The sequence below is a fragment of the Pyxicephalus adspersus genome, chromosome 6, assembly GCF_032062135.1.
Source record: "Pyxicephalus adspersus chromosome 6, UCB_Pads_2.0, whole genome shotgun sequence".
Classification (NCBI taxonomy): Eukaryota; Metazoa; Chordata; class Amphibia; order Anura; family Pyxicephalidae; genus Pyxicephalus; species Pyxicephalus adspersus.
The window spans coordinates 60,400,684-60,415,357 of NC_092863.1; the positions used below are offsets into that span (position 1 = coordinate 60,400,684).

The 14,674-nt window shown below is 35.0% G+C and overlaps 1 protein-coding gene across 1 annotated transcript in view; it reads left to right on the forward strand.

The window, feature by feature from the left end:
- Positions 1-14,674, forward strand: part of FBN2 (fibrillin 2) — a 118,660-nt gene that overhangs the window by 12,108 nt on the left and 91,878 nt on the right. Inside the window, exons 4-5 of the mRNA XM_072416007.1 lie at positions 490-585; positions 6,008-6,103. Coding sequence (XP_072272108.1) covers positions 490-585; positions 6,008-6,103 — 192 coding nt within the window. The remainder of the gene's footprint in view (positions 1-489; positions 586-6,007; positions 6,104-14,674) is intronic.

Here is a 14,674-nt window from a genome sequence, read left to right on the forward strand (position 1 = left end):
GTTACACAATGCAGGGTGTAGTAAAGTACAATACAAAAATAATTGATATGTCGAAATATATTTATTCAGAAGGAGATGTGATATTTTATAAAGTGGACAGTTTGATGATCTTGCAATTCCCCTATATCTGGTGCCATATACATCAGCGCTTTAGTGCTTTCTGTGATTTGAGGGAGGAGGAGAGCTAACACTGCGTAGAACTGCGTAGAGAACTCTAGAACTAACAAATATTTCTATTTATCTAAAATTGTACACCATTCTTGGTGAAGATTTTATGTGATTTTAAGGGATGAAATGAATAAATGTTATTGTTTTAATATTTGATATGTTTTGATATGATTTTAAATAAATGGATATATTTTGAATATACTCATGATACCAATTGTTGTTACTGCCTTAAAAGTCCCAATTTTCTTTTGTATGTTTATCTAAATTATTTTTCTCCCAATCTCTTCCATAGCATAATGTAATCTCTTGTTTACTTTTCAGTTCCTCAATGTGGCATCCGTTGCATGAATGGCGGAACATGCATGGAAGATCACTGTCGATGTCCAAAGGGTTACTCTGGAGCACACTGTGGTCAACGTAAGTATGTTAATGCCATTCCAGAAGACATTTAGTCATTGAAGGTCCTTTATCAATACAGGAGCTCCTCCTAATAATTATCTGGTTTGCTAAAAAATTTTTGGTTAAAAAAAAGGATTAAGTTGCAAATATATGTGGAAGTCATATTGCCTCTGTTTTTTTAAGTATTATAGAAAATCCCCATTCTATGTACACCCCACTTCAGAATCTTCAAATAAATTGTTAAGAAAAGTTGCTATATTGTAGTATCATATGAAAGTGATGGTTTGTGATCTGGCAGTAATAAATTTGGAGGCCTCACTTTAATGTTTTTTGTTATGTGAGTGGCCCCAGCAGTCCCCAATTTGTTGTTCAATTTTAATGTTCAATATCCTATTTATTGTACAGAGCTGCATAATATGTTGGCGCTATATAAATCTTGTTTATTAATATTAATAATAATATTAAAAATACAAATATTAGGGCTCCTAGGCACCATTGGTTTTGAAACAGCACCCTCAAAGTTTTATTTTTACAATTTTTTAAACTTGTGACCCCATATCTTGAAATTTTTCAAAGCTAGGGGTTGAAAGCTAAATTAAAGTATCTTATGTACACTGAAAATTTCAAGTTGTTACAACCAACAGTTAGGAAGATATGAAGGTGTGAACGCGCAGTGAGCTGTTATATGAATATGACAAGCAGCCTTTAAGCATGCAGCTAAAGTTGATAGATCATGACAATGTTATGCAGTTGCAGAGGGAAAGTCACAGACCATGGCACCCAGGGACACAGCCTAGGAGGACTTTTGAGAAATATGTCCGTAAAGAAGGCAGGCCAGTGAAGGGGATTCGACTTACTCTGCTGCCAGATACCACCAGATGGTAAATGGTGGCAAGCATCCCACATTTAGATGATCGCTATGGTAACAACTGGCTATACACACACATAGATTATTTATATATAAATAATAATAATTAAATTTGAAGGTCACTTTTTAATGAAGCCAGAGACATAGGCCCTGATTTATTAAAGTTCTCCAACACTGGGGAGAATACACTTTCATCAGTGAAGCTGGGTAATCCAGCAAACCTGGAATGGATTTCCTAAATGTCATAGCTTTTTGTTAGCAAATGTTTTTAATCCTGGACCAGATCCATTCCAGGTTTACTGTATCACCCAGCCTCACTGATGAAAGTGTATTCTTTCCAGCCTTGGAGAACTTTAAAAAATCAGGGCCATACTCTTGATCATGATCACAATCACAAGGTCAAAAAATGAAGCTCTATGGGAGGAGTGATTGCTTTTACTTAATTGGAGTGTACATTTGAGCTAGAGCTACTGAACCGAGAGTGGAAATTTTAATGTACAGTATTCATGTCATGTAAAATGTATGCAAACCACTATACATTTACTTTACAAATTACGGTCTGTGTCCCTGGGTGTAGGCAGCAATAGACAGATTGTGGTTTCTCTTTATTGTTGTTCTTGGATAGTTCACAGAAGGGTTATCCAATACACACATTTTATTTTATGGAACTTGGGTCTAGTTAGAACTAATACTTTTTTTTACATTTCTCCAAAAATGCCAGAAGAAAATAGATTATTGCAAAACTGGACCACCTAGCCAAAACTACATTGTTCATTCAATGAGCTCAAACAGCTTCTCTGTAAAGAGCCGGGCAAAATCTCATTTGCACAGCTTGTTGAGCTTGCGGTCTATACACCAGGGTGAACAGGAGTGTGTTCTGGTCAGTGTTCATAGCGATATATGCCATCTTCATTTTATTCACTAGCTTTATCAATTAGGTTTCTGCTGAAAGATACACAATGAACGCATGGAACATAGTGTCATAGTGTCAGATTTTTCTGGCAAAAGTATTTGAATTGCAAAAATAGCTAGGCAGAATCCTTTGGCAGTTCACGTATATAAATATTTCAACTGTATACCGTTTGACTAGAGTTCAGCTTTAAAGTGACCCTGTCATATACCTAAATTTGCCTATAAATGCCATGCATTTAAAGAAGAAGGTATATCTCCTGCTTTCTATGCCACCAAATTTATGTCTGATGCAGAGAAATTCCCAGCAGAGAATTCCCTAAAACCATCATTTTCTGTAGTAATCTGGTGTCCCCCCAGAGCCTACTGGTTGCTCCCACTGACCTCCATGTTAATATTTTGTCCTGTAAGGAGACACTACGTGTCTTTGCCAAGTAAATGGAGCGACTATTCCATAAAAATCCGCTCTCTCCCATAAGTCTAATTGTTGGAATATGGAAAAACAAACTGCAATCAGTATATGACTAAGAATCTCTAGTCATCAACTCTGGAGGCCAGATGTGGGATTTCAAAGCCCATAACAAAAGTTAGAGGGACATCAATACCAGACCAATCTTTAAAAATAGAATACAATTTGCTGAACCATTTAATGTGTGTCAATGTAACTGGCTCATCCTTTTTAAAATATGATTTTAGGAATATTAAACTGTAGAGTTTAAGCAGTGAAAAAAATATAGAATACCATTCCTATTTCTATCCACAGCTTGAAAGGGGAAGGCAAAGAGATTCTAGCTTTGTCTCCAAACAAATTATATTTATAGAAAAAATCTCTTCAAACATCTGTGATCTATTAATTTTACACCTGCATCTAATCATTTATAATGTAGACAATATTAAAATATGATTTAGCAGAACATTGTACCCTTGACAGTCCTTTACTGAGATCACTGTAAATGAAAGGTATGTTTTTTAAGATCTTTATTTTAATGGTCTTACAGCCCTCTTAGCTGGCTATCTTTTGGCCATCTTGGCTTGTTCATTTGCTGTTGTGTGTGAGTTTTGGCCAAGCCTTTGATCTCCTACAATCCCGGTGAAGGGAGTAAGACATAAAGCCTTTGTTTTTTACAACACAACTTCCAAAGACTCGGCTGCAGGGGAAAGGTCACAACCTTGCTTATAATCTTTCTACACATGTTTCCATTACTGTAAACTACGTATGTGTGATATTGGGCTCATTTTGGAACTGTTTTTAGTGAGGGGCTTAAATTGCTAGACTTGAGCTTAGCTATGGTATAAATAATAAAAAGAAGAAAAAAAGTACTAGTTACTTCTGCTACTTTCTGTCTTACTTCTGTATCAGCTACTGATATAAAACATTAGAGTTCCCTTTTGCAGTAATTTCAGATAAGAGTTTCTTGTGGGTGTAAATAATATCTTTCATTTCTGACTGGTTTGTCAGTTGTTTTTGCTTGTTTTGACCTTATCTGTCTACCTAGGTAATACAAAAAGGTAATCTTCATTGTTATATGTAGACATTCTACTCCTAGGCACCACCCAAGTATTATGATAGAATAATGAACATAATAATAGAAATAAAAATTATTTATAGCACACATTCAGGCATTGGGTCTAATTTATTAAAGGTCTACCTCCAAAATACCAGGAGAGCATTTAACCCACCTTCTAACTAACTTCTAACCCTGATAATCTTTGTGATACTAGCAGGCTTAATTCGCGCAGGAGTCTAAAAACCCAAATGGAGCTTCTAGCTTCAACAAAAGACACGATTCAATGGAAACTAAGTTAGAAAGAACTACCAGTATGCTAAATGGGCCTGGTTTATTAAAGCTTTCCAAGTCTGGAGGAGATTATAATGGGTGATCTAACAAACCTGTTTTCAATCTTGGTTGAAAACATTTGTCAACATGAGAAAATGATTTTAAGAAATCTATTTTGGGTTTGCTGGATCACCCACGTTCTCCAATAAAAGCCTATTCTTCCCTAGTCTTAGAGAGCTTTTCTAAATCAGGGCCATTGTGATTATTTAGTTTAATCTTTATACTGTATAAAGCTCAATTGATCATTTTTTTCATTCTCCCGTGTACCATCCCCCCCGGTTTGTAAGCTTTATCACCATCTATGGATTTGACCCTGTTAAAAGGGTTCACCCCTGACCTGCAAATTGCTCCTTGGAATATACCCAGTATGTATTATTGCTCCAAATTAAGCAGAATAAATATCCAAGAAATGCATTGAGCAAAATACACATGGGACAATCGTAATGAAAATATGAACTGAGGTAATCCTTCAATAAAGGTCTATGTTTTTCATAAAAATAATGAGATGGTGTAATTTTTGATATGATGCCTAACGATCCCATGATAAAATCTTACTTTTCTGCTATACAACAAACTAATTAAATATTTTGTGCATGAGATCCAAATACTCTACATAGATACATATGCATCTTACATTTCTTTTTCTGCATCAATGTGAAAAACAATGGATTGACATTGGAATATTATCCAAACTAAACAGACAACCATATAGACTTAGTTAATTAATAGTTTTAACTAAATTATTTTTCAGTGCCAGTGGAGTGTTGGTGTATTGAAATTAGACCTCAAATATTATTACACAGTATTTATATAGCAGCATCATATTGCACAGCGCTGTACAAAGTCTATATTCATGTCACTAGCTGTCCCTCAAAGGGGCTCACAATCCAATGTCCCTACCATAGTCATATGTCTTTAATACAGTCTAAGGTCAATTTTGGGGGAAGCCAATTAACCTAACTGCATGTTTTAGGGATGTGGTAGGAAACCTGAGTACCCGGCGGAAACCCACGCAAGCATGGGGAAAACATGCAAACTCCATGCAGATAGTGTCCTGGCACTTACCTCTGAGCCACTATGCTGCCCCATTAAAACATTAAAAATTACAATATTAAAAATACATTAAAAGCCTATTCTCCTTTTGGTTTATTTAAATTGGCAAATAATTGCAGTCTGTTCTGGGTTTGTATTGCTGTTTGTGTCTGTTTTGGGGACTGGGAAAATTTAATCCATGCTTTCATTTTTGGTAAAATAAATAAATAAAAATAAATAAAATTACCATAAAGGAAAAAACAATACAATTACCATAAAGAAATTCTAACAGATATTAAAAAACTCCATCTAAAAAGATTTTTTTTCTACACATGAGCTTTAGGTTTTATGTACTACCAAATATATATTTGGGTATTTTTGATACTGTACTTTATTATCCAAGATATAATGTTTAAGTGATATTGATACACAGAAAGAAGACTTGAACGCTTACTATAAGCCAAAGATCAGGAACACAAATTTAAAACTTTTTGCTGCAAGAACAACACTTTTTAGTAAAGACTAATGGTATACTGTAGAGGCCAGTTGTAACTGAGTACCAATCTCAAGAAATGTATTACTGGACATTCCCATTATCTACCTGTAGGAGATCATGGCATGGTTAATTATTCACTTTTTTTTATTTGCTCTAAACCCTTAAAACTGCCATTGCCAGTCCCAAGCCTCCATACAAGAAAGGCAGACATCAAATGTATAAAATAATATACGTAAAACGTCATCGAAGCACTAATGTTACCAGGTTGCTATAATTTAAAATAAATATATTTTGCAGCCATCTGTGAAAATGCCTGCCAGAATGGAGGACGCTGTATTGGACCTAATCGATGTGCCTGCGTCTATGGATTTACTGGACCTCAGTGTGAGAGAGGTAAGATGCCCTGTCTGTTGGTATAAAATAATAAAGTTTATTTAATGTTTATTTCAGTTTTTATATATTGTATGTTGGTATATGTGTACTCTACAATGTATACAAATACCTAAAGAGAAGAGTTGCGGTGGGTAATTGAAAGATGCTTGGCTCATCAAAATCTGTCGACTAGCATTTCCTCTGTTTTTGTATATTGTGGATGTTAATGCTGATATGCGGGTATGAAAATGCCAAAATAGTTACCTGGCATCCCATTAAAACTGGGAAATGGACAATTACATTTGTGACTTATTATCAAATCATATAAACCTTCATATATTGAAATACAATTTAGTTTGGGCATACATTATATCGTTGTTAAAAAGACTAGAACACCATTGTGTCATTCATTGGGGCGTCGCTGTAATCACAACACATGACAAGAAAAAGGAAAACATGGCAGGACTAAAGATATATATAACACATGATAGACCGATTCCCATTATTTTATATCAGGCATATTGGCAACCCCACCTTTATGCTAACCCTTCTCTTTTTCTTTGTTAACATTCCTGGCTGTTGCTTTATTGATATGTAGCAGTCTGTATCCATAATCTCAGATAGCAAAGCTGCTTGGAATTGGAGCTGGGATGGACTTAAACTAGAAGAATGGTGTGGGCCAAGACATAACAGGAACAAGTGAAGGGTGTTGAGATGAAATATTAAGCCAACAGGAAAAGTAGACAAGGAGTGACCTAAAATGGAATGAGGTTTGGCAACAGCCATTCAATTGTTTTATTGGGATATTAGAGTATAATATTATTTATAAAATATCAACTACATGTGTTAACATTGCAGATTATTGTGTGGCTTTGCAGTCAAATGCATTTACAGTTTTCTGTCCATAAACAATTCAAAATTTGCCTCAGACGAGGTCCGTCATAACACATTGTATGCATTATCTTTTTCAATCAAGCATTTTTGTACATAAAAATTAGGGAGTTGGACCATTTTCAATTAATTTCTACTAAGCAGAGTCTTGTTTTCAACTCCTCTCCTGGATTGTGAAATTGTGTAATCTATAGCTATTAAACAGAGGCATTAGTCCTAATTTTGAACACATGTAATTCCCCTTCAGATGGCCTCTTCTGCGTAACCGTATGATAAATCCTGACTAGTTCTTCAGCTATCTGAAGTCCTCCCAGACTAATTTCCGGGCTGGAGACAGAAAGCTGAGTAGTAACTAATGACTAGCCAGATTACAGAAGCTTGCAGTCTTACCTCTGTGTAATGTGAAAACAGGCTGATTTTCAAATATAAATGTTTTCAGTGGCCCATTTAATCACTGTTTGTGTTGAATGTTAAAGCACTTGCAAAGGTCCAAATTTAATTTTAATTAAAAACCACAGCTAAGAATTTCAAAGAAATATTTCCTTGAGGATATGAAATGTAATAAATCTGCTTTATAATATTGTACCTCGGCAGCATATGGTTTGTTGATATTTACTGTATGTTGGAATATAGATCTGTTATGAAATTGTCAAGATTTATTTCTAAGCCTTATGTCAAATTATTAAAAAAACAGTTGGCAGTGATTGTTTTCATATAGCAAAGATATGTGTCTTCAAACTCAGCTCTTATGTAAAGTAGAAGTGACTGGTCAGGTCATTAATTCTGTAGCATTCTGTTCATGCTTAAAGCAGAACTATAGGTAAAATATATATAAAAAAATATGACCAGGCAGGTCCTTTACGTCAGAAGGGACAGGCGATGCATAAAAATAAATATACCTGCCAGACTGCAATTTTTATTTTCACACGCCTGTCCCCATCCTTCTCCTCATCCTGGTTCAGATCTTCAATCTTAATTGGCTGGGCTGTGGTGATGTAATTTGAGGTTATGTGTGTGGGGGTTTATATAGTCCCGGCAGTCCCAGGTATTCCACTAACCCGACTCTCTCCTCTACAATCTATTATAAATGCTGCAGCCAGACTCATCCATCCTTCCCTCCACTCGTCTTCTGCTGCATCTCTTTGCAGTTCTCTTCATTGGCTTTCATTTCACCTTAGAATCAAATTCAAGCTCCTGTGCTTTGCCTTCAAATCCCTACACAGTTATTGTCCCACTTATTCTGGAATGATTATTATTCTGGAATTTGTCCCAACTCTCTGGAATGATCCTCCTCGTCCTATTCGGCTTGCTCCTACTTTCTGCCTATGTAAAATAACACTCAAAACCCATTTTTTTTTCAAACTTGCTTACCCATCTTCTTCTGTCTTTTGAAACCATCACTATTTCCCACCACTACATATCTCCCCTCCTATTGTGTGTTAATTCCCCCACCTTCTAGATTGTAAGCTCTTTGGGGCAGGGTCCTCTCCTCTTGTGTCACTGTCTGTAATTGTCTGTCATTTGCAACCCCTAATAAATGTACAGCGCTGCGTAATATGTTGGCACTATATAAATCCTGTTTATTAATATTAATAATAATAATATTAATAAAGATAATAATAATAATAAAAGATTTACATACAATGACGACCACAAGGAGCTAAAATATATAATCTTATCCTTTTGCTTCAAATATCCTTAAATTTTTTTTGACTTTTTTGTGAGTTCATTAGTTTATCTGTGTGACTATTCACATTATTTACGAATATACTTATTGCTTGAAAAGTGAAAAGTAAAGTATCCATTTTGTTTGGGACATTCAGAGGTACAACATATTTTGCATGAGCTTGCAATCTGATATATTGATGGTGCAGTGATAGGTTATTCCATACATGTTCCTGTACTTTTAATGGGATAGATAGGATGGAGTTTAAATGTTAAGTGATCTCTTGTGCTAACATTGTCAAACTTTTACTATATGTGTGGTAGTGGTATACATTTTATTTTAATAGTACTAACTTTACCTTTTAATACTGCTTGTGATTCATAAAGCTATCTTGGCATTTGAATTTAATGGAAGAAGCAATGGACTCAAGGTCAAAATATGATTATAGGCTTATTTTCAAGTGCCAGTAAAAATATGATTTATATACTGTAAAGGATTATAGTGGCTAGGAAAATTCAGATAATTTTGTTGGAGTTAGAGAGATTTATCAATTCAAAATTGACTTTTGAGTTGAAAAAACATTGAAAATTGTTATACTATTCTCTGTATTGCCAACTAATACTAATATCTGTATTGCCAACCATAAAATTCTGCCAACTTACCCAAAATATAAGTGTCCCCTTTCTCAGAAACCTAACAAGAGACATGGGATTTTACAGTAACGAGACCTATCCTTCAAATATTGCATCCAAGCATAAGAAACTCCCAGACATAGTGGCAATGTTAGGTTTATTGGAATACCCTTAGCTGCTTGGTACCCAATACCTAGCTCAGCAAGCGAGCAAGGCATACTACTTTCAAAAATTCTGTATTTTTTACAATACATAACAGTTCTAGATGACAGTGACACCTACTTATTACCATGCTCTCAGTCCCAGAGTCCCAGGCATCCAGTTACAAAGAACATATCACCCGATTTTCTCACAGCTTTAGAGAACAACTTCTTTCTTTGTGTGCCTGTTCAGAACTTTACTTTCTCACAATAAAGTGTCCTTTCCCTACATTGAAAGATGTCCTTCATAAAGTCTTGTAATGCCAGTGCAAACACTAATGCCCAGCACCTTGCATCATTCTCTCTCTTTAAATCACCTCCTTGTACAATTTTTTTAAAATTGTCTCCTCATCAAGGTGATTTTGCCCAATAAAGATTCTGAATATTTCCAGCACTGAGGAAAGAGGTATTTTCATCACCAAACCTAAGGTAGATGCTATAGGCAATGTGTAACATGCAGCTATACACAGAAAGCTGATTTCAGAGGAAATGACTTTTTCAGTGCCCAAGCGACTTTATTAAAAAGTAACCCATCTCAGTCTCCCCTAGAGTACATTTTATTGAAGGCTTAGGACAGGTTATATTCTCTACTCAACAGAGCCTGTGCCATCACCATTAAACTCAGAATAAGGGGTGAAGCTGACTACAAAAAGCTTGAAATTTCGAAATATATGCATAATATCCAAATGCTGCAGTATTTGTTTAATCATTTTAATTAGGATGGTGAACAAGTTTTTTCATTATTATTTTCATGCTGTTGTGATTATCAGCGGTGTGGAACAAAAGAATCCACAGAAGAGCTCTTTGTCTTATGTTTACAGGCCCCCAAAATGGAAGCAATTTTGATGCAGCTGCTTGAAAAGGAGCAAATTTGTATCAATCCCCACGGTGTAGTGTTTGCGGTTTCACTTGGCAGCTGAACAATAATCAGTAGTAAATGTTGTGTTTTCTTGATCATGATGCAATAACTTGGTTATGTGTTCTCAATAAACATTAAAGAACATGAACGCCAGGAGAAATTTAAGAGAAGCATCTTCTATGAAAGCAAACAAATGGGAGGCAGGAAATTCCCTCCTGCGTGGGTCTTATTCAGACATATTTATTACAAGGTTTGGCGTGAGTCCTATTGTGAAAAAAGTAAAGTTCTCCTATATTGTTTCTGAACTTCTTTTTATTGTGCATGAGGTGCAAAGTAAGTCAGAATACTAGATTTCATGATCATTGCTATCAAATCAATGTACTACTCATTACCTTATTATATAACTTCAATATCATTTTAGAAAAATACAACTTTGTGTGCTTACCTGTTTACTGATGCAGCATTGTAACATAGGGGCTGGAGGAGGCTGATTTACTTAATTATTTTAGGCTCCCCAATTGGAAAAGTAAAATATACCTCTGTAAGAATAATTCATTTAGCAAAGTGCTGTACAAGAGGCAGGGCAATAATAGTATCAGTGACACATGGTATCACACATGGAATAAAAACAGAATAAAACAATCCACAAAATTTAGTTGGTGCTTTCTCTTCACTTAAAGACAAATATATCCACCAAGTGTACTCATCAGGGATTTATTGTGCATATTAGCTCTCCCAGGACTCCAGTCTCCTCTGATACCCTTTCCATATTTTGGCACAGCCAAGATTACCATGGTAAAACTAATAGCAGATACCAACATACTTTCTACTGTACTGTTGTTCTGAGACCCCCATGAAACCTGTATTAGTGTGCCAGCAGCTTTATTATGCATGATAAGGCATTGTGTGTATTATCCCACACTATATTTCCATCTATAATTTTATGAGAGGCATTATTTATATATGGTAAGCCTAAGTTTATCTATAGGACTGAAAACTTAAATGAAACATTGTGCCTTAGGTCCAGAACTGCATCAATATTCTGTATGCCCCATTTACCTTTTAGGTGTGCTTTAAATGAAACACTTTCCCAAAACACACAGTTCCCAAAGTGAATTGTCTAGGTTAAATTCAGAAAACCAATTACCAATTGTACCTCTTTGTGCAGAACAGCCCCCATATATTATAAATCATCCTGCACTCATATTTAATATTGCACCAGGCAGGGGGCAATTCATCATTAGGTTGCAGAAACAACCTAAGGTAACCATCATTTTTCAACCATAAAAAAAGGATAGACCTGGAGCAGAAAAGAAGAACCTTTAAAGTAGGAGAGCCTACATGAATAGGTGTATAAAGGATAGAAATAAAGGACAAAGGATAGAAACTTAGGGCAAGGAAAGAAAGGGACAAAACATTTAATTGCTGCTGAAATTTAAATAAAGTGGCAAGATGGGGAAAGCAGTAAGAGCCTAATGTCATTAAGGAGGAAACTACATGGATCAGATCAGTTTATGATATATATTTTGTTGCCTTTGGTGTTCTGTAAAGTCATTGAAGACAGATTTTATAAATAATACAAGTGAGTAGCAAAAAATAAAAAAATTAGAGGCTTGGGTGAAGACTTTGTAAAGAGCACCCTAACAAGAAATTACATCCTGGCTCGAGCCCTGGGAACAGTCATGGGCGCCCCTTTTAGTCTGTAATCCCATGTAGAAAGATATCCCGCTTGTGTAGTATTTGCTTTCTCTTTCTATTATATTTAAATGAAACCTCTAAGTGCTTTTAGTTCCAATATTAATTGAAATCTAGACATCACAGAATTGTTTTAATATAGTCTGTCTGCTTGGAGCTGGCATAAACACATAAATGAAATGGATGTTCACGTTTTAGAATATTTATGGTTGGAAAGTTCTCCATTAAGCCATCTGCAAAGAATATTATATTTACATTTGGAATGGAATACAGTGTGGTGGAAACTGATTTTATTCAGCAGTCTACAGCCACTTTTTCAGGTTCTTGTTAAATAGAAGAAAATCTGCAGTAATTTCAAAGTGCAAGTCAAGTCTATATAGTGTGAATTAAGATCATTAGGTGATATGTATGAACATTAATCACTCCACAAGGGGAAGTTTGACTATGGCACCAAGAACTTACATTTCTTTTCTTGGGTAATGTTAACATTATAAAGTACATTACTTTATGACTGTCAAAACAAAAGTCTAATAGAACAATTTAAAGAGTATCTGTCAGCCTTAATGTAACAGTGCTGCCTAAGAGCAAGCATACAGTGTATCCCCTATTACTTTTAATATCCTTAAAATAAACTCAGTTTCCTGTCTGGCCCTACACAGCCTTTCTTCAAAACAAAAAAAAAGTCTTGACTAGATCTTCTTCATCTTAAGTAAGGACACCCTGGCCCAACCTATTCCTATGAAGAGAGACATACTTAAAAGAGAGGCTACCATGAGTATGACTCCCAACAGAAATCAATGGGGTCCAGTCATGCCTGTGCAAGATGAGAGAATTTAGCAGGGACATTTATCGAAGAAAGGCTGTGCAGCTATGGGTAGAGCACAACCAAAGATACAGGTAATGTCTATGAAAGGAATGCACTCCTTACAGCAAACAGACCTTTTAAAAGAGGAAGGGATCTGAAAGTGACAACCACATATGGTGCAGTGTAAAACAGTATCACAACATGTTTAAAAGCCAACGTTTCGGGGCCCCACAGGGTTCCTTTCTCAAGGCAACATAGTGACCAAACATAGTAAACCAATACAGTTGTCTTTTACTGGCCAGTCTTAATATTATGCTTACAATTCATAAAATAGAGAATAAAGTTGCATCTGTGGAGTTCAAAAATATTTGCCCATGTACACAATTTCAAATATTATTATTATCAATGGTATTAATAATAGCAGTTACAAAGTACATAACATCATCAAGTCCCCTGGTGTGACACTATATAAACATTAGCAAGCTGCAAAAATCAATAATTGAAAAACAGTTTACTTGAAGTTAACATATATGGAAACATGGAAAGTTTTTTAAAGCTTGAGTTTCTTGACTTTCTCACAAAATTGCTTAATGACTATAAACAAAAGAATATTTCGGCAAGTAACTGCTGGTAAAAATGCTTTTAAATGGATCATGTCGACAAACTGTATTTTTTATTGTTTATAGGCTACTGGAAAAATTATGCATTCAAACTACTATTGATGTCAAAGTCTATTTTGGAGTAATGCATGGAAAATGCTTTAAATAATCTTGCCCAGTGTGTTTTACAGAGAAAACAACACATGTTATACAGATGGTATTACTGATATAGCATCTATAGTTTATTCTATGATGGTGAAGTAGCATTTCAAGATATTAAAGAGAATGTCACAATTATAGCAATGCAAAAATATAAAAATATAATACATTGCAGAATACACACTTCCTGTGCTAACCTACTGTACTGTACTTTTGCCACCCTATTCTGTTCTTCTGATCTGGGCTACAAACTCAATTTACTTTCTTGATCTCCATTATATAAGGTAAGGGGCAAGAAGTTTGTGGTTTAATAAGGTAGATGACTGTTTGGATCTTTAGTTAAATTCACAGAAAGGCATTGGATTTGGGGCAAGATCTACAGGTATTTCCTACACGTACTTAGTCTGATATGAAAGAAAACTAATTCAGTTTAAAAGTTTATAGTTTGCCTTCCCTGGTTCCTCCTTTCCCCCTATCAAAATAGTTATATATAATTCAATTCCTAAATACTTATGGAATACATACTTACTAAAAACGTATGTTTTTTATTATAAACTTGAATTGAAATCCATTACCATCATTATCATTAAAACACTGCAATTCAGGCTCAACATGGGGGTTGTCAGGGTGCTTGATGATGGTTTTGTTTTTCTGTAACAATTAGGTTATGATAACTTTTGTATTTTTATACATATTTTACTCATAGTCCTGCATGTCTGTTGTTTTTCAGTTTAAGTTATTGAGATACAGTGTTGAGTGAAATTGACAATTTCATTTTGGTGAAATGTTTTGTGAAAAAGGCATATTTTATGCATCAAACATTTTAGTGATTTGCATGAAGGTCAATTAGACAGCAAAATTATGGCAATCTATATTGCAATACATCATGATTTTAATTACAAAGTAGTATAAGTAACTGTTCACCTTTAAAATTGGTTTGTGATTAAAATCAAATGTGGTAAACTTGTGCCTGATGCTCAAATTTGTTTTCAGTGTGGGAAGCATTGCAAACATTTGACAACTAACAGCAAAAAAAAATTAGGAAATCCATTTAAGGTTTGCTGGATTACTTAGGTTCTACAGTGG